This window comes from Ascaphus truei, chromosome 2 (genome assembly GCF_040206685.1).
Source record: "Ascaphus truei isolate aAscTru1 chromosome 2, aAscTru1.hap1, whole genome shotgun sequence".
Taxonomy (NCBI): Eukaryota; Metazoa; Chordata; class Amphibia; order Anura; family Ascaphidae; genus Ascaphus; species Ascaphus truei.
Window position 1 is genome coordinate 416122631 of NC_134484.1, and position 25572 is coordinate 416148202.

Below are 25572 nucleotides of genomic sequence, written 5' to 3' on the forward strand. Positions count from 1 at the left end.
TTCTCACTACTGTATTGGTTCCTGTGAGGGGTTATCCTGCAGAGCTAGGATCCCTCCCAGGTGGAGGCGCTGTACAGAGGAGAGCGAGAGCTCACCCCAGGCTCCCAGCAGCAGAGGCTTAGGCCTTCTGTGAGCCACAGGTGAAGGCAGCACACGTAGTTCCCATTGTTATAGGGGTTACGTATATAAGACCTATAAACATTTTATCAAGTGAAATGTTATCAGTAAACAATATCTAAAGTAGGTTAAAGTAGATTCCTAACCATAGCTCAGCGTTAAGTTGGCTGTTGCTATCTAAGTCAGATGGAGTTCATGGAACAAGGATCCAGCCGGTTAGCAGCTGAAGGTTGGTAATTACACTAAGAAATTGTGGCCTAGAGTCATCAAACACTGTTAGAATCGAGTTAATATCGGACCTGGTAAAAACTTTGGTAAAAAAAGTTATGAACACTGCAGTAAAAATGTACCAGGTATGATATAAAAATTGTGATAGCTATGTGATAATTAACTTCACCGATAAATACTGTAGGAATTCATCACTGCTATCGGTGCAAATTGGAGAGGAATCTTACCGTATATAATTGTACCATAGGGTTATGTAATACGATATTTGATGCCTTACATATACCACAGGCACCAAAGGGTAGTCCAAAGACTACACCAACTACTCCCTTTGCCTACCTACAGTAAGAGTTAGGGCATCAGGTGTTCATTCGAAATAGACTATCAGGTGTTGGATTTGCAAAATAGAGCCATCAGGCCTTGGATGTGTTTTTTAATGGTTGGGTATCAGCTCTTTTGGGTGTAGTTCCAGCGGGGGAAGGGGTGGCCTTCAACATCGATAAATGATCTATTTATTTATTTCATTAACCCCCCTTAGAGAGCCTAGGTAGCCTTAGTGGCCCTCAAGGGGTTAAGAGCCCCCTTATACTGCATGTATTAATGCTTGTGTATATATTTTATTGATGATCGAAGCCTATATTTTTAATGTGCACCGTAAAATACAGTATGCATCATTTTAAACAGAAACAGGTTGATGACTGGCCCACTAAAAATAGCACATATTTTTGGATGGGGTTGGGTGGGGGGGGGAACACATTTTTGGCCTGTTGCAATTAGATGACTCCAGGCCTAGGTGGTTCAAATGCAGTAGCGACATGAAAACGATCTTAGGCAGAGCTTATATTATCTGCGCGGGCACGCACTCCTGCAGTCCCAGCGATCTGTGCACTTGGCTGCGGGAGATTGGGGAGGCGATGGGGAGCATGGCGGGGGCATCACGGATGCGTCACGAAGCTGGTTCGCCCTCATTGGCTGAACCAGCTAACGTGCCGCTGTCGTCATGCGGCAGCCGGCAGAAATCACAAATTCATTTAACTCCTTAAAATGCTGCCGCGTCAACGCACTACAGCGCCGCTAGGCGCCCAGGCTAACTTCAATAGCCAAACAGGGAAGATTGCCTGACGTGCGCACGCACGTAGCGACACCGGCAGCGTAGTCTGGGCCTTACTGAGCATCAAACACTGATTTTAGAGAATCTGCTCCGACATATCCTTCATTTCATCCAGGACTTTAGTGAATGGGTTTATGTCATCTTAGACTTGGTAGATTTGGGATAAAAAAATCAAATTTAAAAAAATATATATATTTTAAAGAGCAAAAACTGTACATAATACCGCGCTCCTCCCTATAGAAGTTTGCTGCAGGTAAAAAGATAGGGCTTAGATATAGAACGATTCCTGCGCTCCTACCAATTAGGCTAAAATAAAATAATAATCTCATCAAAAAGGGTATTTTGTTAAACCCTTTGGCCAAAGCATTTGTAAGTCTGCATGCAAGAGCAAAAACAATGAAGTAGATTTGATATACGTGAATATTATATGTAGATTAGGATTGCAAGCTAATTCACAGGGGTCAAAATAGGTAAAAAGATACTTAAATATATCCATAGTAAGTAATGCCTTGTTAAAATGCCTCCCACAGGGACAGATAATGAAGCAGTTTATGGGTCAGCGCATGTGATTCAACATTTATTTCCTTCAAGTCAATGGAAGTTGGATGAGTTGTGCTAACTTGTAAAGTCTAGAATAAGTCTGGCATAGAAGTACCATACAGTATGTAATTCAAAATTCATTAATGTAATTATCTGAAATAATATGCAATATTTTAATACATTCCTTACCTTTTTTTTTTTTACATTTGTTAAATGAATCACATGGAACCTAAAAGATAGGTATAAATGAAACAAAATTTTACTAAGAGATTAAGCAGCAACATTTTAACAATATGAAACATTCCCTTACATTTTAGCAATGATTGTACAAAAAGCATGTGCAGATAACCAATTCCAGATTTAGTATGCTCAATGTAAAGTGAAGTATAATGTTAATCAAAACCTGAGACGACTTGGCTTGATCAGGTTAAACACATTAAAACATTGTTTATTCCGCAAATTAAGAAATGTGCAGTTTGAACTAAAAAGACAATTAGTATTATTGGTGCATGAAATGCGGTGAAAGACCTTTGTTTTAATTAGATGTGATAATAAAAGTACTTTGATTTTTTTTTCCCTCTGACCTGCTAACTTGAGTACACTTGGGTGAATAGTCAAGTAATTATTAACACAGCAATAACAGTGGCATTTTTTTCCAGGTTTTTCTAATCCCAAATCCTGCAATTGGATACAAGAGACAATGTATGTTCTTTTACGAATTAGCATATCTGGAAAAACTTGATAAATATGGATAGCAACACCTTAAAAAAATAGATAATTTTTCAGGCAAATAGCCCTTTGTCAGGGCTTTAAGAAACATTTTTTTAAAAATCAGATTACTAGAGTACTGTACATTTTTTATTTTAATGCAGGGCAGGGAATAAGAACCTGCTTTGACTGAGCACTATGAAGTTAATTGTTGATTACCAAAATTCCAGAAAGCACTTGAGAGACTGTGTCGGTTACGTATCAAATTCTCCCAACTGCAAAACTGTGGCAAAAATGGGAAAAATAAGTTGTTGTTTTTCCCGTGTTGAAGCCAGGAAAATGTGATATATAGTCCCCGTTTGAGTATGGTGTTCACATATGCATCCAGGTTCATTTTAATGGCGTACCACTGAGTTCAAAGAGGAAGACATTGCTGACGTCTTTGAAACAACTGCTACAACGGTCTTCCAATAAGGGACAGAAAGTAAAACTGAGGCCATCAACAGCCATAATTGAGCTCATTAGCATATAGTTAACGTCTCATTATTTCAGGATAGCGCTGCGTTATATTCCAATAACGTGACAATATCAATGTCTGGGTGTTGCTATTCTATTACGTGAAATTCTCCTGGAACGCCCAAATGAAGGGGTGTAGGGTATCCATGGACTCCATCCAGTTCTTCACAACGTGTGTATCCTTCGTGCTGCTGGGCACTATCTGCGGCCTCTATTCAATATATTATTGAGCGGTTTTCCAGTGTTTGAGAAAAATAAATCAGCTTCATTCAAATGAATAGGACTAAACTGGGAATTGGCTTCAAAGCATATTGAATTAGGGGCCTATAAATTAGAGGAGAAAACAATTGTTTGTGCCCTGCTGTGTGCCTCCTGTATATATCAGGGTGGGAAATAGAACTGCCATAGCTAACAGATAATAGGATGTATTCAGGGGCGTACAGTAGCTATAGCCTTAGCAGGGGGCTCGCACTCTTGGGGGGCCCGCACTCTTGGGGGGCCCGCTCTCTTCCCACCCACCCCCTTCGGCAGCCCATCGCTCTCTTCAAACAGCCAGGGGGAGATGGTATGCGGCGGCGGCGGGCCCCCGGCTTTAAACAGAAGTTGGCAGAGAAATCAGCAGTTGTTATACAGCAGAGCAAGGGAGGAGCAGGAAACACCGGAAGTAAGAAAGACTTCCGGGTCAGACCACTAGAGCGCCCTCCTCCCCTGCTGTCCTGCTCTGCCTATGTAACAGCTGCTGATTCCTCTGCCGGCTTCTGTTTAACGCCGGACCACCCACAGGTAGGCATGGAGAGAGGTGATAATGGTGTGGGGAGAGAGGTGATGATGGTGGGGGGAGATAGGTGATGATGGTGGGGGATCGGAGAGTTGATGATGGTGGGGGAGATGTGATGATGGTGGGGGAGATGTGATGATGGTGGGAGAAAGGAGGAGGAAGGGGAGAGATGAGGAGGGGATGAGATGAGGGGGATAGATGAGGAGAGGGAGAGATGATGATCATGATCGGTAGGAGGAGAGATGAGGAGGGATGGTGAGAGAGAGGATCAGGGAGAGGATTGGGGAGGGAGAGGATTGGGGAGGGAGAAAAAAAATTGCAGGCCGTATTAATATTAATGGGGCCCTGAAACAAATGTTTGCCCGGGGGCACGCACATGTCTACCTATGCCACTGGTTGTATACCAAAGATGTGCTTAATGAACACATTCTAAATAGTGTGAAGATTTTTAATGGAGGAAGCAAACAGGAGCCTTGTACTGTATGTAAGAAAAAACTTACTCTGTATTTATAACATTAGAGCAGGCATAAGCATGACTGTCACGCTGCGCTCACCACAAACAGGACTGAAGACCGCGGGGCTGAGGTGGGGATGGAAAGACACCGACCCACAACCACGCAGTCCGGTCCGGAATGCGTAGTCCAAGTTGTACAGCGTAGTAGGCTTGGAGAGGTCAGGGTAGTAAGGGTACTTGCCGTAGTTCTGGGTTGGAGAGTGGAGGATGGTAGATTTCCGTAGCCAAGGTCCAGGGTCAGAGAAGGTAGAATGGTCAAGGTTCGAAGCTGGGGTCAAAGCGTAGGAGAGTGTAGGAATTCGAAGAACAGCCAAAGGTCAGGACAGGAGAGAACAGGACAGGTAAAGGCCAAGCAGGGATCAAGACACAACGAAACAGCAGCAGTGAGCACAATGCATAAACAGGGGATTATGCTCAGCAAGGAAGGACAGATAGGAGTAGGTATATATGGAGGAAGGATCCAATTACCTAGCTGGGGTGTGATTCGGTCCTCCAATAGCGTCAGGGAGGTAATTAGCTGAAACAGCCTACAGGTCAGGCTTCCCTGGTAACTAATTGGGTGCCGGGCGACTCGCGCGCGTGTGCGATGCGCGGTGCGGAGCGCTGACGTCACGCGGACGTGCGGCTGAGATTCTTCCCCGTGGGAGGCGCTGACGGCTTCCATCAGAGCATGCGCTCACCGGCTTGGCAGTGCGTGGGCGCGTGGCTCTGCCGTGTGACGCGTCAGCCGGGCGCGTTCTGGTAGGGGTTGCGGCGGCTGTTACAGTGACGTTTCTAGACAAGTTATCCTTTCTTCAGACCATACACCTATGGGAGGGAAGAACATGCTAAAGCATAGCCCATTTTAGTGAATATGGGCCATATGAATGTACTCAACATTATTTTAAAAGATTAAATCTCAAGGTGCAATAAAGTCACCACTTTCAAATAAAATGTGAGGTCACTGAAAACTGCACTATTTACATGCCTAATAAATAGGATCCTGCAATAATAGCTCAGTATAGAGCTCATTCAATGTAGTTATTGCTATTTAGTGAATTTGCCATTTAGATATGACACAGAAAAAGATAATTAAAGCAGAAATCTATGATGGCAGTTCATATTTAATCATAATAGTACTACAGGTTCATTTGTTTTTGCTATTTAAAAAAATTAAATAATGTACAATACAATACTCCCACTCTACAATATTACAGCAAGCGTTAAACCAGCCTTCAGCACTGCAAAATATGCTAAAAAATGTAACGTCTGCAGTCTTTAAGTTGTATTGAAAGCAGAATGCATTTCCTGTACAATGTTCAGTACTGTATGAATTGGTATGTTCAGTAAAATTGTCATAAATGCAGTATATGGAACATCAAGAACTCTCACTTCCATTCCAAAGCACACTAACTTATATTTGAATTTGATTACATTTGTCTGCATAAAAAAAAAATGAATCAAATGTAATATTTCATAAGAACCATGTATTATATTAATACCCTAGTAGCTCACACTTCACCGAGAGATTTCAGCAGCTTGGCTCCCGTATTCCTGATATAACATTGACAGGTTTTGTTTAAAAGTGTGGGTGTTTCCAGACTTCTTTGGCCTTCTAACATGCTAAACACAAAGTCGAATATCTTACAACTGAGCTTCTTTACAGAGAAAATATTTTTCAAGTCCTTTTTTCAGGCATATTGCCACCATGTGCATCATTATCTAGCCATTCCAATAATATGAAACAAAAGTTAAATAAGATCATTAAAAGACTACCCATCCAGCAAGTAAAACAATTTTATTTATCCTGGAAAATTCACCTAAAAATAGAAGGCAAGTAAGAAAACAGCATCCTTAAACAAAGCGCAGTTACTGCGTACATGGTTTGATATACATTAGCATGTTTGGATGCTTCTACTATACAATAAGTCAATATGATCATGGATAAAACAGTTACAATATCATAGTTAAGTAATTACAATATACTGAAATTGCTTAAATGAGTTTTTACCTTTTGTTAATGAGCCATTTTCCGGTTTCCAACACCCTGAGTTCTTCTTTCTGTGTTATAATGTTCTCGGTCGTCCTGTACATAATTGTTTTGTGTGGGAAAATAATAATGTGGGGTGGGCTTTGCACTGACTGTCCAAAATAATACCACACCATAATAAGGTCAGCGTTGTACAATTCATTATTTTAATATCTCTGAGATAGTTGTTTGAATTAAGTCAGGAAATGGCCGTTGTGAATAAAACAGAGTGAATATCTCCACTGTTAAGCTATAAGAAAAGAAAACAGTAGATACAAGGAAAGCAACAGATGAAAGCACTCTCACTTTGTACAATGTACACGAAAGAATAATCCTCTTTAATCCATTGCCAAGTCTTCAATTTCCAGCTGAGAACACTGAAATGGAATCCTATAGAAACAGACTACCCCGGCAAACTACATTCCCACAAGTGATGACAAACATTTTCAATACCCATTTGAAACAGAGCCTATATTTTCAATATTGAGCGTTAACATTCAAAAGTAGCTCATCGATGCAAAAGTGGGTGAAAATTGAGCTTTGTAATGCTATAGCTGCACAAGGTTGCCGAGAAAAAAAAAGTCTGTTTCTATAAAGTCGTGTAATTGCTCATTTGCATCTACTGTTTATGTCGTCCTGTGTAGTGGCTGAAAAGCCAATGCAGAGAGAAATCCCCTGGCGTATAAAGACTTCTTTCAAAGATAAAAAAATAGGGGAGAAAAAACAATTCAGCCAAAAGGATCTGTAGACATTTGTTCATCAGTATAATATTATAGATCCCAAAGTAGAACTCTTTATAATAATATTGCATGTTGTACTTAATTAAGGGGTTTATGCATGCACACAGAAAAAAAAGTGTATTTTGATGCACTGCTCCATTTCTTGCAGCACAGCTGCATCATATGTAAAAGAAAAGAACAATAATTAAAAAAAATACACTTTGTTTCAACTGAGTGGATCTGGTGGATTTTGACACACACAAAAAAAGAACAAAACAATGTTACACATAGACAGAATTTAACACATCTCTTTACCTCCGGAGCTCCTCCTACTGACACTTTCCAAGTTGCAAGCTGTTGCAGACGAGGCAACATTGGAGCAAAGTACTTTGACACTGATGCAGGATGGAAATGCCTCAGTTTTGCTCCAAATTTGCCTTAATAGACTCCTATGTTTATAAAACAGTAAAAAAAAATGTGGTGGTATATGGGGGTGAATCGTGAGATGGAGCATGAAGAGCATTCATTTATGAACCTGACACACACACACCCACGGACTCATCCAAATTGTATTTCTATTTGAAACAAATCTCACAAACTGCACTAAATCGTTACAAACCAAAACAGTTGTTGCATGTCTTTGCTGATGATGAAATTCCCACATACATTACTGATTTGTTCCTGTGTCTTTTTCAGCCTCTGTAATTCGGGAGTATCAGTCACAATGCTGAAACCTCTTCCCTTGCTGTCTTCAAAGTCTTTCTTGTATTTTACCTGCACAAAAAGAAAACACATTCATACTCTTGAAGATATAGAAAACTCAGTAAATTCTGCATGATTGCATTATTTAGAAAACAATGGAAGACCATATGCTCAACCTTAGTACTCCAAAATTGAAATATGTAAGGGGTGCATGGGAAATATATAGTAGCAACACCAAATGGTCAAGAGGACCATACAAAGAAACCCCAAATATTTCACTCTACCTTAAATAATGGTAGTAATATAAAACACTAATGTTCTTAAATAAGTGTTTAGTAAAAAATCCAGGAGGGGTAATTCCATTCTGTGTTGACGACGACATTTATATACTCATAACAAGCATCATGCAATAATCATTGGATTTGTTACTAAACACTTATTTAAGAACATTACTGTTTTATATTACTACCATTATTTAAGGTAGAGTGCAAATATTTGGGGTTTCTTTGTATGGTTCTCTTGACCATTTGGTGATTGCATTATTTTTAAGGTTATTATTTTTTGTGTGCTAAGGCTAACTCATTGTTCAATAACTAAATGTGAAGACTTTGCAACTGTAGTTTAATCATATTTACAATTCATATTTCTGTATGTGGTAAATATAAAAAAATATTTCACCGAAGCAGAAAATGTAAAGTAGCTCAGTAGAGGTATTTTGGCGCACCTTTTTAATTTCTACACATAGCTCCAACATTTTGTACATTTTGTAAATATTTCCCCCTCCCCCAAATAAAAAGTTGTTAGAATTCACAAAAAGCCTTCGCACCAACACCTTTTGCTTTGTACACAATAGTAAAATAGAATCACAAATGTTCAAATTCCTTAAAATAAAAATATCACTTGTGAGCACATTCACGTCTCAAACTAGTCTGCAACCCTGCCTTTCCCCATTGTCTCTTAGCATACAATGACCAACAATACTAATAGTTCCAGCACGCTATGACTGTAGGAAAAGTATGCAACAAGTGGGAAATGCCAAATCAGATAAGCATTTAATAAATGCACAAGTTAAATACAAGGAGCAAAGTGACACCAACACAATAGAATAAAGCACACTAAAAAATAGCAAAAAAATGGTAGAGTGGGGGAGTGGAGAGAAAAAAGGCGGGGGGCACAAAAATGGGGGATAAACAGGGGGGCAACGTTTCGGGACAGACCCCTTCATCAGGCCCGTTCCGCCTTTTCCCTAAAGGAACAAGAGGTACTTCCCCTACCCCAATACCCCAAAAACAATCAACAAAATAAGCCCTAGATAACTTAAGCAAAAAAGATAATCTAACAAGCAAAAAATGCTACGGTACACTGTAAAGGTAGCAGAACAAGAGAATATGTGGTGATTACAAAAAATAGTTCAAGATCAAACCACAGGGTATGGAACAGCAATTGTAGTCTCTACCTCTCTCCTCTCCTGCTGCAAATGCAGCTGCTGAAGCATACAATGCTTCCAATGAAGCCAGGGATTCTGGTTAATGACAAATGAGCACTAACAATATGTCCCATTTTGCTTCTTGCCCATTTTAACATGGACCCCTACAAGCTTATGCATGCCGTATTACTGGGATTTTTTTTAGCATAGCCTGGGTTATAGCCGTTTCCACCTTTTAGGGTTTCATCAGTGTGAAGTTGGTTACCAGCTGTGCTACAGTATGCAAAGCTGGAAGGGGCTACAACTAGACACAAAGTAAGTTGTGGTGATTAAAAAAGTGGCAAAAACCCTCCACTGTGCAGTGTACAGAATGTATAATAAACATAGGGCCTCCGGAATACAGCTTCAGAAAGTGACACCCCAAGTAAGCATTTAGAACATTGGTGGACAACAGTCTGTCCTCTGGAGCTTTACCAGCGGCTCCCAGTCCCTGGCTGACCCAGCAGCCTGGTCTCCCCAGCAGGGCCAGCTTTAGGGCAAGGTGAGCAAAGTGGTTGCCGTGGGCCTCACGCTCCCTCCTACTGCTAGCGCCGGGATCCAACTTCTGCCCAACCGGAGGGAGCGCGGGGGTCCTCAGACTGGCAGGATCGCCTCTCACTCCAAAGTAAGTGTGTGTATTGTATTGTATGTCTTTATTTATATAGCGCCATTAATGTACATAGCGCTTCACAGTGGTAATACATGTGGTAATCTAATAAATAACAGATAATATAAATAACAGATCATGGGAATAAGTGCTTCAGACATAAAAGTAACATTAAGGAAGAGGAGTCCCTGCCCCGAGGAGCTTACAGTCTAATTGGTAGGTAGGGAGAACGTACAGAGACAGTAGGAGGGAGTTCTGGTAAGTGCGTCTGCAGGGGGCCAAGCTTTATGTAACATGTGTCCAGTATTAGCCACAGTGCTCCTCACCCCAAAGAGAGAGAGTGTGCGTGCGTGTCTGCTGCAGCGTCGTTGCCATGTCAATGCGATGTCACATGTCATAACGCCGCAACGCTAGAGGCGGAAGGCTGCTCATCAAGTTAAGTTCCCCCACCTCTACCATGGGTAGCTGCAATTGCCAGCTTGCCGCCTCGAGCCCCACACATCCCAAGGCCGGCCCTGCTCCCCACGGGGAAAGGCAGGGTTGTAGACCAGTCTGAAACATACGAATGTGGTCACAAGTGATATTTTTATTTGCTGTACACTGTATGGTGGAGGGTTTTTGTCACCTGTTACCCACCATGACTTGTTTTGTGTCTGATAATACCCATTATCAGCTTCACATTGCATGCAAAGCCAATATCCAAACTCGCACTGGTGAGACCCAAAACAGCTGTTTGTGAGTAGGGTTACTGACTATGCACTTCTTTTTAAACCCAAGATGTGCTGAAAAAGCTGTTTAATACAAAAGGCATAAACTTATAGGGTTCCATGTTAAAATGGATAATAATTAAAGAGTGACACACTCTGCTCATTTGCATGTCATTACCCAGAATCCCTGGCTGCAGTGGAAACATTGTGTGCTAAGAGATAATGGGGAAAGGTAGGGATGCTAACCTGTCTAAGACCTGTGAATGTGCTCACAAATTGTATTTTTATTTGCTGTACAGTGTATGGAAGAGGGCTTTTGCTTCTCACCACAGCTTATTTTGTGTCTAATTCCTTAAAAAAAATTGAGTGAACCTTTGCCAGGATATTAGTGCATCTTCATTCAGGCTCTTGCTATCCTATGTATTAGGGCCTCCATCATACAGCTGCAGAAAGTGGCACCACAAGTAAGAGCTTACAATATTGGTGGGAAACAGCCAGTTTCTCCTGCGGCCCCCCAGTTTCTGGCTCAACGAGCAGCCTGCTCTCCCTCTCTCCCCAGTGCAGAAGGTGCGGCGATGGTGCTGGCATGGATCACAGCTTCTTCCCAATTCCTCTGCTGCCTAATAACAGTGCCCTGATAAATTCTTTCCAACTCCTCTTCTGTGCTAATAACTAGTTCTCAGTGTACGAAGAAGAGTGGGACGGTAATCACCAGCGCGCCGGCATTAAGCAGCTGACCGGAGTGGGGGAGAAGAACCTACCAGGGGTTGCAATGTGCAATGTTCCACCTGACACCAAGAAAAGAAAACAAATATACGTGTATGTGTAATGTGTGGCCCTTTTAAGGGCTTAGGGGCCACAGATGCATCCGTTGAAGTATATCATGTGGCCTACCGCTGGCTTAGAAGATTCCCGATGCTGTATATATTGAGTTAAATTACACTTTTTAGTCATACAAAAGTCATTACAGTAGTTGATGAGGTTTTTTTTGAGTGAAACCTTTGGCAACTCTGCTTTAAATCCATATTTGAGAACTACAGCACATAAATCGTGAAAAGCTAAACGTGCCATACCATGTGGATTCTAATTTAAGAAGAATGGAATTTTAATTCATCGAACAACTTGTAAGGAAGCTTTGAGCTTAGGGAGTCTATAAAATAAGATTGTTTCGATAACAAAACATATGATGAATTAGAATTATTATATAAATGAGTAAAGCCAAGGTACCAAGACGTAATAGGCCCAGATCCACAGAGGTTCGTTAACTCAGTACGGTTATCAGAATCATTAACGGGTTTGCTGGAATGCCTCTTCGTTTTTCCTTAGGTTGTCATTTAAACTTTCTATCCTCTTTTGCTTTTCTTTTGTTCCTATGGGAAGTTATGCTAATTATTTTTCCCTTCAGTGTTGCCGTATGGGCGGCCCAGAGTGTGGTTTCTGCCACTTGGCCGTTGTCATTTTGTAATGACAATTTATAATTTGTAAACCCAATAAAATTTAAGTTTAAAAAAAAAAAAATCATTAACAGACCTGGTTTTCCCTGAGGTTAACGGATATCCACAATGCTAATTATATACAGAAACAATGGCCATTGTATATCTCAGTAGTACAGGCTTGACACAATGGGGATTACCAGGTGCAGGTGGTGAATTGACGTCATATCCGATTTTGTCTCCCATATAGTACGTTGTGTACCGAGGGACTTTACTCTTTGATAAAGCCCGTGTGCGGGTGAAACGCGTTGGAGGTCACTTGTAGGGTTATCCTATTTTTACCTTTTTTGCATATGGCCCAATAAAATGTTTTATATTATAGCACAACCTTTATTACTTCTTTTTTGCTCTGCTGTGCACCGCTGAACAACCTCCTCTCACGGGATGTTTTTTCCAGTCTTGACGCAATGTAAGTTAGCACTGCCATGTGTTAAGCCTGTCTTACCTATAGATGGCCTTACTCCCCTCCAGACCCAGAAGTATGAGTGTCGGAGGAGAGCATGCAATTTTCTGTCAACAAACTTTCCAAAGTTCAGAGAGGAGAGAGACATATCTGGAAAAGATGCTAATTTTGATCTACTAAAAAAAAAACATATGGTTATTAGCATATTTCTCAGGTACCTCAGGTGTGCTACAGTACTTCTCTCTCTCAAGAAAATGGTGAGAAAATACAAGAGCCTATAAACTCTAAAAATAGAGGGCTGAGGGATGAAAATGAGCAGCATCTCTCACTCAATATATGGAGAAAATACTGTATGTTGTGCCATATTGCAAATAGGAAAGCATGGGGGGGGCAGCAAGAGGAGAGAGGGGAGGGGGCTGAATCCAAAGAGGGAGAACCGGTGGGATATGTAGGGACCCCTAAGGAGAGATATGGAGAGGGAAGACACCTTTATAATCTGCAAATTTTCTTTTAAATCTCCTAGAAATGAATTAGAAAATGTTGATCATTATGAGGATTATGAGGATTATGGCTCAGACAAACACAAAGTAAAGTGTGTGATGTTATCCTGTCATCTATTTAAAAAAAAAAAAAGGTGTGTATAAGTATGCAAACTGTCTAAAGTTTCTAAGAGAAAAATTGGGGGCATTAAAATAATAAGTGCACAGAGCTTGATTAAAAATCAAGTGAAATCTTGCATGAATATTTTAAAATACTGAATGTGCAGATTGCAATTTAACATTCTATAATTACTAGAGGCTCTTGACAAACTTTCTGCATAACTACTGTATGATGAGTGTTAGGCAAGGCACGCCCCCCATTACATACTCATAAATGCCCTGTGCCAGGAAACTCTACTTTTAAAAGGCAAATGATTCATACCCAGTTAAATAAAATGGATGGTCATTGGAGTACAGTCATGTAAGGCATCCGCATGATCAGGAACACAGGAATTTTGGAAGAGGAAAAGGCTTGTATTGTGCATGCAACAAATCACCCTTGTATAGATTTTGCATAAGTCACAACTCACTATACGCATGTTGTCTGTAATTGTTTCCGACATATTCAGTCTGGGATTTTGATGTGTTGTATTCACATTTTAGGTGAGCTAGCAATGTAATTTAAAAAAGCGACAGGAGAGTTTTCTCCATTGCATTTCAATTCACAAAATGGGATAAACGTAAGGGAATGTTATCGGTTTAAGAACACACAAGGTATATACTGCTCGCAAAGTGAAAATAGTGTAAGAAATATAATTTTCGCCCTAAAGAATGCCTAGATTGGCATTGGGTGCATCAGATGGGCTGACTGTAATTGTATTACCAAAATTAGAAAGAGGGATGTGTAAACAGCCCCCTCCCTAGCTAGAAGCCCACTAATATGTAGCTCAATGTATTACTTCCTGGTAAAATATTTTATAAATAAATAAATAATAGATGCACTCCAAGGGCTATTAAAACATAACATTTATTATAACAATTAAAAGGAACTACACAAATATAATGATCATGAATCGTGATGAAATAATAAATCGTGATGTGAGTTAAAAATAATGGGAATAGGTCTGGTACTGGGGAAGATGACTAACAGGTCTAAAGCCCTAGTGTTGAATAATATAATCTGAGACAACTACTAGAATTAAATAGGCAATCAATCCACCTGTAGAACCTAACTATATATGGAGCAACTAATCCTAATTAGTGTAGCTATTTGATAACAGTGAAATACTCATAGTGTGATGAGAGGTTAACACTAACACAGCATACCTAATAACCAACTAAAGATTGCAATATATAAAGCACGTCGCAGAAACTCATGATATCATGATGATCAGATGGTAGGGGCTAAGCTAGATATAAACGCCATGCTAACCATGGCGCAGCTCAAACCTCACTGCATAGGTTTACTCCTAGCAACTAAATGGTGATAGTTTACAGTGATGCGGGTCAACTTGACGCAATCATTGGTTGGTGGTATGTGGATTGAACCTGTGTAGGGTAACATCAGCACACCTAAACCAGTGATATGAGAACAACATTAGATAAATGTAATGCACATAATGAACGAGATGAAGTTGAGACTAATATCAATGCCTTGTCAGCAAAGAACAAACGCTTATTAGCAATCACCTTTTGTCCTGTATATAATCTATGCATTTCAGAGAAGAGGTGATTGCTAATAAGCGTTTGTTTTTTTCTGGCAAGGCATTGATATTAGTCTCAACTTCATCTCGTTCATGATGTGCATTACATTTATCTAATATGGTTCTCATATCACTGGTTTTGGTGTGCTGATGTTACCCTACACAGGTTCAATCCACATACCACCAACCAATGATTGCGTCAAGTTGGCCCGCATTACTGTCAACTATCACCATTTATTTGCTAGGAGTAAAACTATGCAGTGAGGTTTGAGCTGCGCCATGGTTAGCATGGCGTTTATATCTAGCTTAGCCCCTACCATCTGATCATCACGATATCATGAGTTTCTGCGACGTGCTTTATATATTGCAATCTTTAGTTGGTTATTAGGTATGCTGTGTTAGTGTTAACCTCTCATCACACTATGAGTATTTCACTGTTATCAAATAGCTACACTAATTAGGATTAGTTGCTCCATATATAGTTAGGTTCTACAGGTGGATTGATTGCCTATTTAATTCTAGTAGTTGTCTCAGATTATATTATTCAACACTAGGGCTTTAGACCTGTTAGTCATCTTCCCCAGTACCAGACCTATTCCCATTATTTTTAACTCACATCACGATTTATTATTTCATCACGATTCATGATCATTATATTTGTGTAGTTCCTTTTAATTGTTATAATAAATGTTATGTTTTAATAGCCCTTGGAGTGCATCTATTAGTGGGCTTCTAGCTAGGGAGGGGGCTGTTTGCACATCCCTCTTTCTAATTTTGGTAATACAATGTTATCGGTCTGCCTCAACTGATACCAAACTTAAGAAATGCCGTATCTTCAATATAACCGATCCCTTGTGGTTATCGTTAACAGTATCCCCGATTTTATTATTTGTTTTCAAATATTCGGAACTATGTGGTCTCCCAGAGTAGAACTGGTTCGGTCTTTCCTTGATTTCAGGATCTATTCACCTGCAGTATCAGAGTATTTCCAGGTAGAAATGGATGATATTTTTGTTGTGTGTGTATTTAGAGCCGCCTCGGATTGGCCAGTTCCTTTGGTTTACTGATTTCCGCAGGTCAGTCTCAAAAGGGTGATCTGCCTTTTAAAGGAGGCTTTTCAATCACTGACAATTCATGTGGCCGATTAAAAACAAATTGTCGGATTTTTAACAATCTGCCAACGGATTGTGGAATCTGAGGATTGGATTCTTTAAAAAAAAAAAGTTGGATTATATCCAATGGCAGATTTTGGATTAATACATACAGATTGAAACTGGAAAAATCTGCCAACGGATTTTACACCATGGAACAGATTTTTAATGGAAAACCTGGGAAATTTCGGGATTTTGACAGTACCACTCGGGTAGGGCCAGCACGCCGAAATTCGGCACTTGAGGCAAGCGCAGAGAGCTGCTTCTCCCATTAGAGCGAAGAGCATCTTACTTTGTCCAGCCGGCATCTTCTCCTGCCAGGTGGCGTCATGTGATGTCGCAATGCCATGTGATAGCTGGAGATGCCGGAGTTTACGGAGGCACCAATCACACCACCATCAAGCCGGCCCTAGGGTAGAAATCTGTGTGCCTCCTTTCGTTGCTGGTATTATACCAGGAACAAAAGGCACAGAAAATGCTGCCCTAGGAAAATGCCGCCTGAGGCCACTGCCTCTTTTGCTCACCCTTGGCACCAGCCCTGCTTCCAGTCAGCCAATGAACAAAGGGAACACCATGTTTACATCTCATAAAGTGCAGGGACCAGTCAAAATCTCCTGCATGTTGAGGATCCTATAAAACCAGTGTATATTGAAAATAAACTTTCATTTTGGGAGGAGATTCTGCTTTAAGCAACTTTCTAGGTTCTTCCAATTCTTCGAAACATTTAAAAATCTTATGCCTATGAATTTCTTGTATTATTTAAAATGCGATCCTTTGTAATTGGAGACAAGAATTACAAATAACTTTTAATGATTGTAATTATTGTAATTATTTCATTACACATAATCATTGGCTATAAATTGTTAGAAGGCATTAAACAAGTTTTGTTTTTAGTTTATTTTGTTGATCCTAAGATTTTGTTTCTTATTTATGCTCTTTCCCTTTCTTTATCTGTACCACAATATTCTTGAAAATTGAAAGAATTCGTTTTTAAAAGACTTATGAAAATATGTATGAATACATGTGCATTTTGAAGCACAAATAGCTTAAACTCAACCAGTAGACGCTTCTCAGGTTAAGTGCTAAAAGCAATGCATTTGTAAATGAGCGAGCCAAGTTAAATTCTGCAGAAGAGAAAAAATATATGTGTAGAGAAGGGGTCTCAGAAACCTAGATGGTGTTGGCCAGCATTTAATGGTTGAGGCCTTATGCCATGCACAGATCTTGCTCTCCCAGCCCCAGGAGGGTGAAGGAGAACTTGACACACGCTCCTCTCCCCAGGAGGGGTGGAGGAGGACTCACACCTCCTCTCTCCCTAAGAGAGATGGAGGAGAACTGACTCCTATAATTTTGAACATCCTCCCTAATGCAAAAGGGAAGGGCACAGGGTCTGCAGCAAGTTTGGCTGAAACATAGACCCCATGACACCACCTCTCTTTCCACACAGGGAGGCTACACGAGGGGGTGTAAACCCCACAGGTTAGCCTGTCACTGCCTGTAGCTACAGGGACTTACGTGACAGGAGGGGCAGAAAGATAGCTGGACCAGCCATGGCTATATTATATACAATTTATGAACTTTACAAACCTTGTTCATGGCACAGACATCGCTCATCTGTCATAATATATGTGTTAATCGAATACTTACGTGTGAAATATGGAGTAATTTGAACTGTCTTTTTAATGTTTAAAGTGTTTGTAACACTTTACAAGCACAATTAATTCTTGAAAAAGCTGAAGAACTTTACTGTATTTCGCAAGATTAAGTTTATGACATTGTAAACTTGGCAGCAATTCTTGTACATCAAATGTGTTGTAAGCTGCTGTCAGTCAATGTAATCTTATTTCTGACAAGCCGTCTTCCAGGGCATTGTTCATCAACTCCCTTAGGGGCTGAGTCTATATGTGAGAAGTGGCCGTTCGGGATGCTTTTGGCTGAATTCTCCCATTGACATAGATGGGGAATTTCAAACGAAGACAGCCCTATCGGCTGCTTCTGCCCTTATAGAGGCTTATTCGGTAGGCTCAGTTAGCGCTTTACCGTGCGTTTTGCACGGAAAGCCCCATTCAAGTCAATGGGGCTTTCCATGCAGATCGCTCAGTAAAGCGCTAATGGAACTTATAGAATAAGCCCCATAGACTTAGTCCCTTAAACGCTTACTGCCAGTAAAGGGTTTAACTATTGCAAGATTACCAACTATATATCAATGATATGCATAATCAGCTGCTTTACATATGTTAAACATGGAGGCAGAGTACAGATCACTATATGCATGTCAACATTTCCATTGTAGTAGTCGGGAGATTATGACCTGGCCTCCTCCATAATCAGTATAGCTAAACGCCTCTTTGGGACCCGCTACCACACTTATTTTATTTTCAAAGGGCCTCTACAAGACTGCGGAATAAGCTCCCTGCGGCTTTAAGAAATCAGGAAGCTTTACTTTCATTCAGAAAGGAATTAAAAACCTTCCTTTTTAAACAAAACATTGCAAACAGTCCCCAATACCCCGGCAGCCAGGTTTCCTGCCCCCTTTCATGTTTCCCGCCCTGTGTGACTTCCTTGTCGTTCCCCTATAGGTACAGTATTTTTTCGGTACGTCCCGGTTGTAGGTCTGGGATGGGTGTCCTCCCCAAGTTCCTACACGCGCTCTAGTACTGAGCTTCTTGGGTAGTGGCACATTAAAAAAAAATTGAAATAAATAAATACCACCCCTTTTATTCTCCAGGCAAGTTTAATCCGATGCTTTGAGATTGGTTAGACTGACCAATTCATTCATTTTATTTTTTATAATTAGGTAGTCGGGAAATTCAGGGGACTGAGAGGGAGCAGGAAACTGACCCTAGTGTCATAAACTGCACAAATCAGGAACCATGTATGCATCAGTTGATAGGACAATGCAATTCCTTGGTGAGTTGGCCACTGCACACTTATGGCCATGAAAAGGACCTGATTATAAATTCTGGCACTTGGCAACCCCTTCATGTTGCCAGTTAGGGCTACCTATATTCGGGTATAGAAGCCCAGCCTGCTCTTGCATCAAGAGATATGACCAATTATTTTTTACATTATTTGAAATGGAGATACAAATGTTGCGATAAATTGCATAATGTTGTGACTCTGGTATAGACTGGGAGGGTGTACAATTATTTACATTTTTCCTGAGCACAAACATTTCTATCAACACCTCGTTTACATTATTGCAATACAGAAAGCTTTTTTTCCCTTTAATTTATTCAGATTATTAATACAGAAAAATAAATCAATTATAATAGTGGGGGGTGCAGGGTGGGAGTTTCATACATAAGAGGAACGGGGGAAAGATACGGGGAGAAAATACATAATTACAATACAATTATGTGTAGACATTGGCATGAGTAGTACCTAACTGGCCCAATCAAATATCTGCCCAATTTATCTAGATTTATATAATTTATATGTCAATTGTATGGTTTTATTTATTAGCATAGATAATTCTACATCTCTTAGGTGGTGAAGAAACATGGAATGTTTGAGAATACTTCTTGCTATAGGTGTATAGGACATTACCGTCACCCCATAACCCTAGGTGCAGGGGGTCCCCGAGGCTGAAATTAATGCGGTTCAGCTCCAGAGACAGCCTGCTTCAATACTGTGTTATTAAAATAAAATAAAACCAGCTTCATTACCTTAGGGGCTAGCAGAAATATCCCCTACACACAGAGAAAGAGAGAGGAGAAAATCCTGAGGTTCTCCACTCACAACTTTATTCCAGCCTGAAATCGTTCTATTAATGACAACTCTCTGTCTCTTTTTCAACTAGTTTTCAATCCAGGTGCTAATATTTTTACTGAGTCAGGAAGGAATTTCTTTTTCCCCTTATGAGATATCGTTGGATGATATAACACTGGGGGATTTTGTTTGCCTTCCTCTGGATAAATAAGTAAGTATAGATATAGGATAAAGTATCTATTGTCTAAATTTAGCATAGGTTGAACTTGATGGACGTACGTCTTTTTTCAACCTCATGTGATTAAGGGCTTAGTGGCCGTAGTTAGTTTTTTTTTAATGTTGCTTCCCACGGAAGATGCAGAGGACGTTTGGGAAGACGAGGATGACGTTCATACTGGCAGGGGTAAGCACAACTTTAATTTATTATATGCTGATGGGTGATGTTTTATTTTTAATGGGCAAATGCACGATTATCCAGATTTGGATAATAGCAATTTTGCCCATTATTGTACTATATGTGTTGGGGGGGTGGGGTTGTTGGGGGTAGAGGGGGTGGGTAGTAGGGTTGTATTTTAATGTTTATTGGGGGTAGAGATGGTGGCTGAAGGTGGTAGTTGCCCCAGGGTGGGTGGTTAGGCCTCTCGGGTGGTAGCGGGAGGGGTTAACACCTTCATTCCCATAGCAGTTACCACCGCTATGGTAGTGAAGGGGTTAACTACCCCTGCAACCTTCCTGGTAGGCCAAACCCCCCCCCACTGGGGCAACTACCACTTCACCCACCCCCTCTACCCCCAACAAACCATGTACTCTACGTTAATCCCTTCATTACCTTAGCGGCTTGTCGTATTCCCCTGCATTGTTTAAATCTCCTGCGTAATGTGATGCGGGAGATTTAAACATGATGGAGATACCGGCACCCCATACCGGGCCTGTAACTCGGGAAGCAGGGGGTCCCCGAGGCTGAAATGAATGCGATTCAGCTTCGGTGGCCCCTAAGAATTTAAATGTCTGCATTTTCCTTTCCATTTCCTCCCCTACCTGTTTATTTAGTCACGTTTGTTTAAACTTGTTTCTTTTATATTTATTACACAAGGGTAATAAATACTGATAAGTGTGCTTTTCTAACAATGTTTTAAAGACTGCCAATTTTTCCTCCGTATTTTTTCTTGCAAGAACTTTATTCCAATTTATTTCTTATAGACTCTTTCCTATTTTAGTACTTTGATTGTGATCAATGGCCAAAAGATGTATCTTGTAATTGTTTCCACATCACACCAAACCCAGACTACATTGTACTGAGAATGTTTCAGGCACATAGCATCAGTATAAGCAATAGAGCATATGCTTAGCATTTTAGCAGTACATATGAGAATATAAACATGCAATGGTCTGTGTGTATCACTGTACATGTGTGAGTGTGTATCTGTATTTCATTGCATACATCAGTGATTCCTGTGTTATATCAGTGTGGCAATGTATGTACTGCATGCTTATTAGTATGTATGTCAGTTTATGTTAGTGAGAGATATGTACCCATGCTCATACCTAGTATAAGTAGCCCCGCCAGGAACTGAATACCCAACCTTCTATTCCTGCCTGGAATTAAATTCAAAACCAACACCATAACATATCACAACTCCTCCTCCCTTAATTATAAACATTACCAAAACATCAATTCTCACATTTAGAGAACAATTCGAGCACTGTTCGACGGTCCAGTAGGATGATGTGAAATTGTCTGTAAAATATTCAACGCTATCTAAAAGAAAAGCAAACTACAGGCAATCACATCAACATAAGTGTAGGATATATGAAATGTAGGTGATTGCTGCATTTGGTAATTCCCGAATTGTGTTTTTCTTTATTTTGGGAGTGTGAGTGATAACCTAAACAGACTTGCACTATTACTATATCTTCAATACTATTGCCTTTTTACGTGTCCTTGTAATGCTTACTTTAGATGTTATTGATTATGCTCCGGCACATCTAATACATTGTAATTGTATTCGACTTTTTGTACAAGCATAATGACATACAGCAGATGATGCAAAACGAGATCAGATGCTTCTCAGATGTGTAAATGAATGCATACATAAAAATGAATAATTCAGCAGGTTAAAACAAAGTTGGTCTCTATTTCTTAATTGACTGTTGATAGACCTAGTATTTGTGTAACCTATTGACAAAGGAAACTTCTCTGTGAATATTTTTTTTTTTACGGGTCGTTTTGTCAAGGGAAATACAATATGGAGATTGTTCCATTTTAATTTACGTGAAATAATGCATTGCAAGAAATAATAAAAAAATAAAAAAGCCCTTGGGTCATTGTTTGGTCCTAGTTAAATTACTATATATTTTATTGCTTCACTAATCGCAGATCAGAAAAAATGTGGCCAAGCAATTGCTTATTATGCTAAAATACAAAATAAATGGTGTAACTAAAGTAAATAGCTAAGTTATTAAGCAGCATTACTGAAAGCACCAGTAACGATGCATTCACCAATAGATCAAATCTGAGTTTGGTGCAAAATATTGTTGTACTTACTCCCGTCCAATAAATTCTTTGTTGAATAGAAAAACCACAATAGTCAGAAGAGTACAGCTTGTATTTCATATGAAGAGGAAAACACTAGTGCCTTTGTCTAATGGCTGTTTGTCTGATGCTTGCTGTCTGCTACTTCTGCCCTTCTATGTCCCCTCTAAGCCTCTGGGTATTTTCTCATGCCCACCCTCTTGTATAGGCCAGTATTTCAACTGTATTCCTCTCACACCATTCAGTGCTGCTGCCTGATACAAGTTTAAAAAGATCTCATTATTTCTTAACCCCTTGCAAGCCACAGTGGTAAATAAAGGTGTGGATAAAGCAGGCCTTCATAAACACCATAATTCCCAAGGGGTTATTGTTCCTAGTTATAAATAAATCCTAACACTAACCAACTACAAATTAGGTTAGTATGAGGCCTCATAATCAACATATGAAGTTAAAAAGAGTGAAAATCTGAAATATAGTTATAAGAAAATAAATCATAAAACAAGGTAAATCATAGAAGTCAGAAATTGTGATGTGATTCCTATGGAATCATAAAACCTATTAGAGAGAGAAGGAGAAAGACCAAGAGATCCAATTTTACCATAGTCCTAAGTGACTTACATACCTCCCCAAACACATCTTTATACATGTGGGGAAATAAAAAGGAACACAACTGAGATACTTGGGATATATACTAATTTGGATATGCAAGGTATATTCAAATAATATCTTGGGTATCTCAGGTGTTTTCCTAATTAACTGGTACTGTCTGTTCTGTCTCCTGTTTGTTCCAGCACTTCCTGGTTTCTGCTGTTGCCCTGGCAGCCCCCCTTCTCTTCTTTTGAGTTGGTCAGCTCCCCCTCCCCTTGCCATTTGGTGCAGTCCTACCTCTTATTTCCCCTCTGATTGTGTCATGTCCGGTCCTTTCAGAGTTTGCCTTCCTGCAGCAAGGTTCTCCCACTGTTTCCCTTTGAGAAGCCTTTGTTTTTTTTACCTATCTCTCTTGCCATCACCCTTCCCATTATGTTCCCATCCCATAGTGTGTGTCTATAGAATATAGATATTATTTTAATTGCTGACTGAGTGAACTATCACCACAGATAAGGATGCTTTATTTGTTGTTACTTATAGTTCTTGTTCTACCCAACTGAAACTGTGCTGGTATGGGTTAGAAAATATAGCATCTGAATATTAACTAGTCCCAGGTAAGTGAACCCAAATAGAGTAACTTGTCTAGACTGGAACTGATTGACTGAGACAAGTCAGATAGTGGGTGGATTCTCTCTTCTTAATATTAAGTCTGGTAATCTAACCAGTAATAATATAGAATTAAATAGTATGTCATGTATGTCTCTGCCTCTCTCTGCCTCCATGCCAGCCTCAGTCTGCACACATTACTTTTTTGTTCACCCGCCGACACTGATATGAAATTGTGCCGGTGGATGGAAGTGGTAGCTATATAGGAAGGGGGATGAAACCTGAGGCCAGTGGGTAAGCAATTTTATCATGGGATCCGTCAGGATGGAGATTCGAGCCTTGGGCTAAATGTTGTGCGTTCAGGGGCAGTCAGATTCCAACCACCTGGACTTGTTCATCTATAATAAATGCTCCAGGGAATAAAATGTAATATGGAATCTGAAAGAAGGCATGCTTAGGCAAAATGGGTGAGAACAGAAAATATACACAAAGTGATGGTAATCTCCCTAATAATCTCATAATAAAAAGTATTTGATTTAGAATAAAAGGAATTAGATCTACAGTATCTACAGTATATTTTGATTGAAACCATGTGAAAATAAAGCACCTCATTTCAAAATCCAAAATGTTTTTGTTTTGGATAAGCGATTTCTTCTATCACCTTCCCTTTTATCAATGGAAATTAATTCAATCCTTTTGACCATTGACCCCAAAGGATCTTGTTCACAGTATGTTTTGAAAGCCAATATCTTGAAAAAGGCAAGCTGGCAATAAGTAGTTTTTTATTCATGGCAGAATCAATTCTTGAGTGCTTAAATCACACCATCACACCAATCCTGTGGTGTAGCAGGTAAATAATTGGTCTAGCAAATGGAAGGTCCTGAGTTCGATTCCTGCGTGTGTATTACTGTATATAAAATGTATTCATGTTCAATTCCCATATGGTGTAGGGGTGTGTGTATGTTTCCATTAGCAATAAAGTATTGAATGTTTAAAGAAAAAAAAATTCCCACATGGTGTAGGGGGATGTGTGTGTGTGTCATGTGACCTTCCTCTGCGCTCGAAAGTCTACGGCAGGGAGAGGAGCGAGCTGCAGAGAGGAGAGAAATGCAAAAGCTGGTAAGTTCGCCAGCAAAAATGTATGCGACCCCGTTTATAACGCGGTCTCATTCTGTGGACCCCAAGGACTGCGTTATAACAGGGTACAGCTATATTTATATTTTTCATGGATTTGGTTGTTAAAGTTAGTTTATAGTTTGTCTCTAGAAAATGAGAATGCCAACTTTATATTTGCACACACAATATGTCTGTAGACGGACGTTCACAGAGGTACACAATTGGAGGCTTTTATAAGGTGAAATTATAATAGGCTTTATTGTGCCTTTTCCTTTTTCATCAGGAAATCATCCAAACACAGGGGGGGGGGGGAAAGCTTCTATTCACTTGGGAGTATTTCTAGTGAAAATACCATGCAATTAATTCACAACTCCCCAAGTCAAGCATGTCTCGCAGCCCCAAAACATATAGCATGAAATAAGCAGATATAAGCAGTCTCTTAATAATGAAAGTCTTATCTGTTCCTTGGGGGGAAAATTTTCTCTGGTTCAGCTCCCTTCCCTCAGGGTGTGTCAGCATTCAGGTTCAGAAGTTTTCCCTGTGTCTTGTAAGCAGCTCTGCTGTTTCTTCTGGCAAGGCTTAAGACTGTTGTGAGAGTCAAAGACAATCTCTGCTCTCCCTCCCAAGTTCAGCTCTCAGTCAGAGCTAAGGAGTTACATCCTGTCTCAAAGGCAGGCTTTTCTACCATCTCTAATCAGGCAGGTGGTGTTAGTTAATTTGCTACCAGCAGTTAACCACCACACTGCTGGATTAGAGGCACATTTGTGAACAGGGATAAGTCCCCTGTTACAATGTCATTTTAGGTTTAAGTGTTTAGGAGTTATTTATTTATTCAATATACTGTACCATAGTTTACATAAGGTATGTTTTGCGTTATGCTCAACGAGGACAGAGATCTTGATAGCCATTACAGTACATGTTTTTCAATTAAAAAAATATCTCAAATTGCCATTATTTATACTCTAAATCAGCGGTGCGCAAACTGGGGGGGGGGCAGAAGATTATGTAGGGGGGCGCAGGCTGCATGCGGGGATACATGGGGGCGGGCAGAGCTGTGCACAGGCGGCCAGAA

At 40.1% G+C, this 25572-nt stretch overlaps 1 protein-coding gene across 8 annotated transcripts in view; it reads right to left on the minus strand.

Annotated features, from left to right (window-relative positions):
* NEBL (nebulette) overlaps positions 1 to 25572 on the minus strand; it is a 341974-nt gene that overhangs the window by 227549 nt on the left and 88853 nt on the right. For 6 of the 8 annotated variants that reach the window (XM_075587534.1, XM_075587533.1, XM_075587536.1 and 3 more), the window contains exons 1-3: positions 6500 to 6715; positions 4978 to 5316; positions 2183 to 2222 (exon numbers count right to left, since the gene is read on the minus strand). Coding sequence is in view for 2 of the 8 variants with exons in the window: in XM_075587538.1 (XP_075443653.1) it covers positions 7903 to 8010 (108 nt within the window). In the remaining 6 variants the exon portion in view is untranslated. Of the gene's footprint in view, positions 1 to 2182; positions 2223 to 4977; positions 5317 to 6499; positions 6716 to 7902; positions 8011 to 25572 lie in introns of those variants that run through there. The other 2 variants (XM_075587538.1, XM_075587540.1) reach the window with 1 other exon arrangement.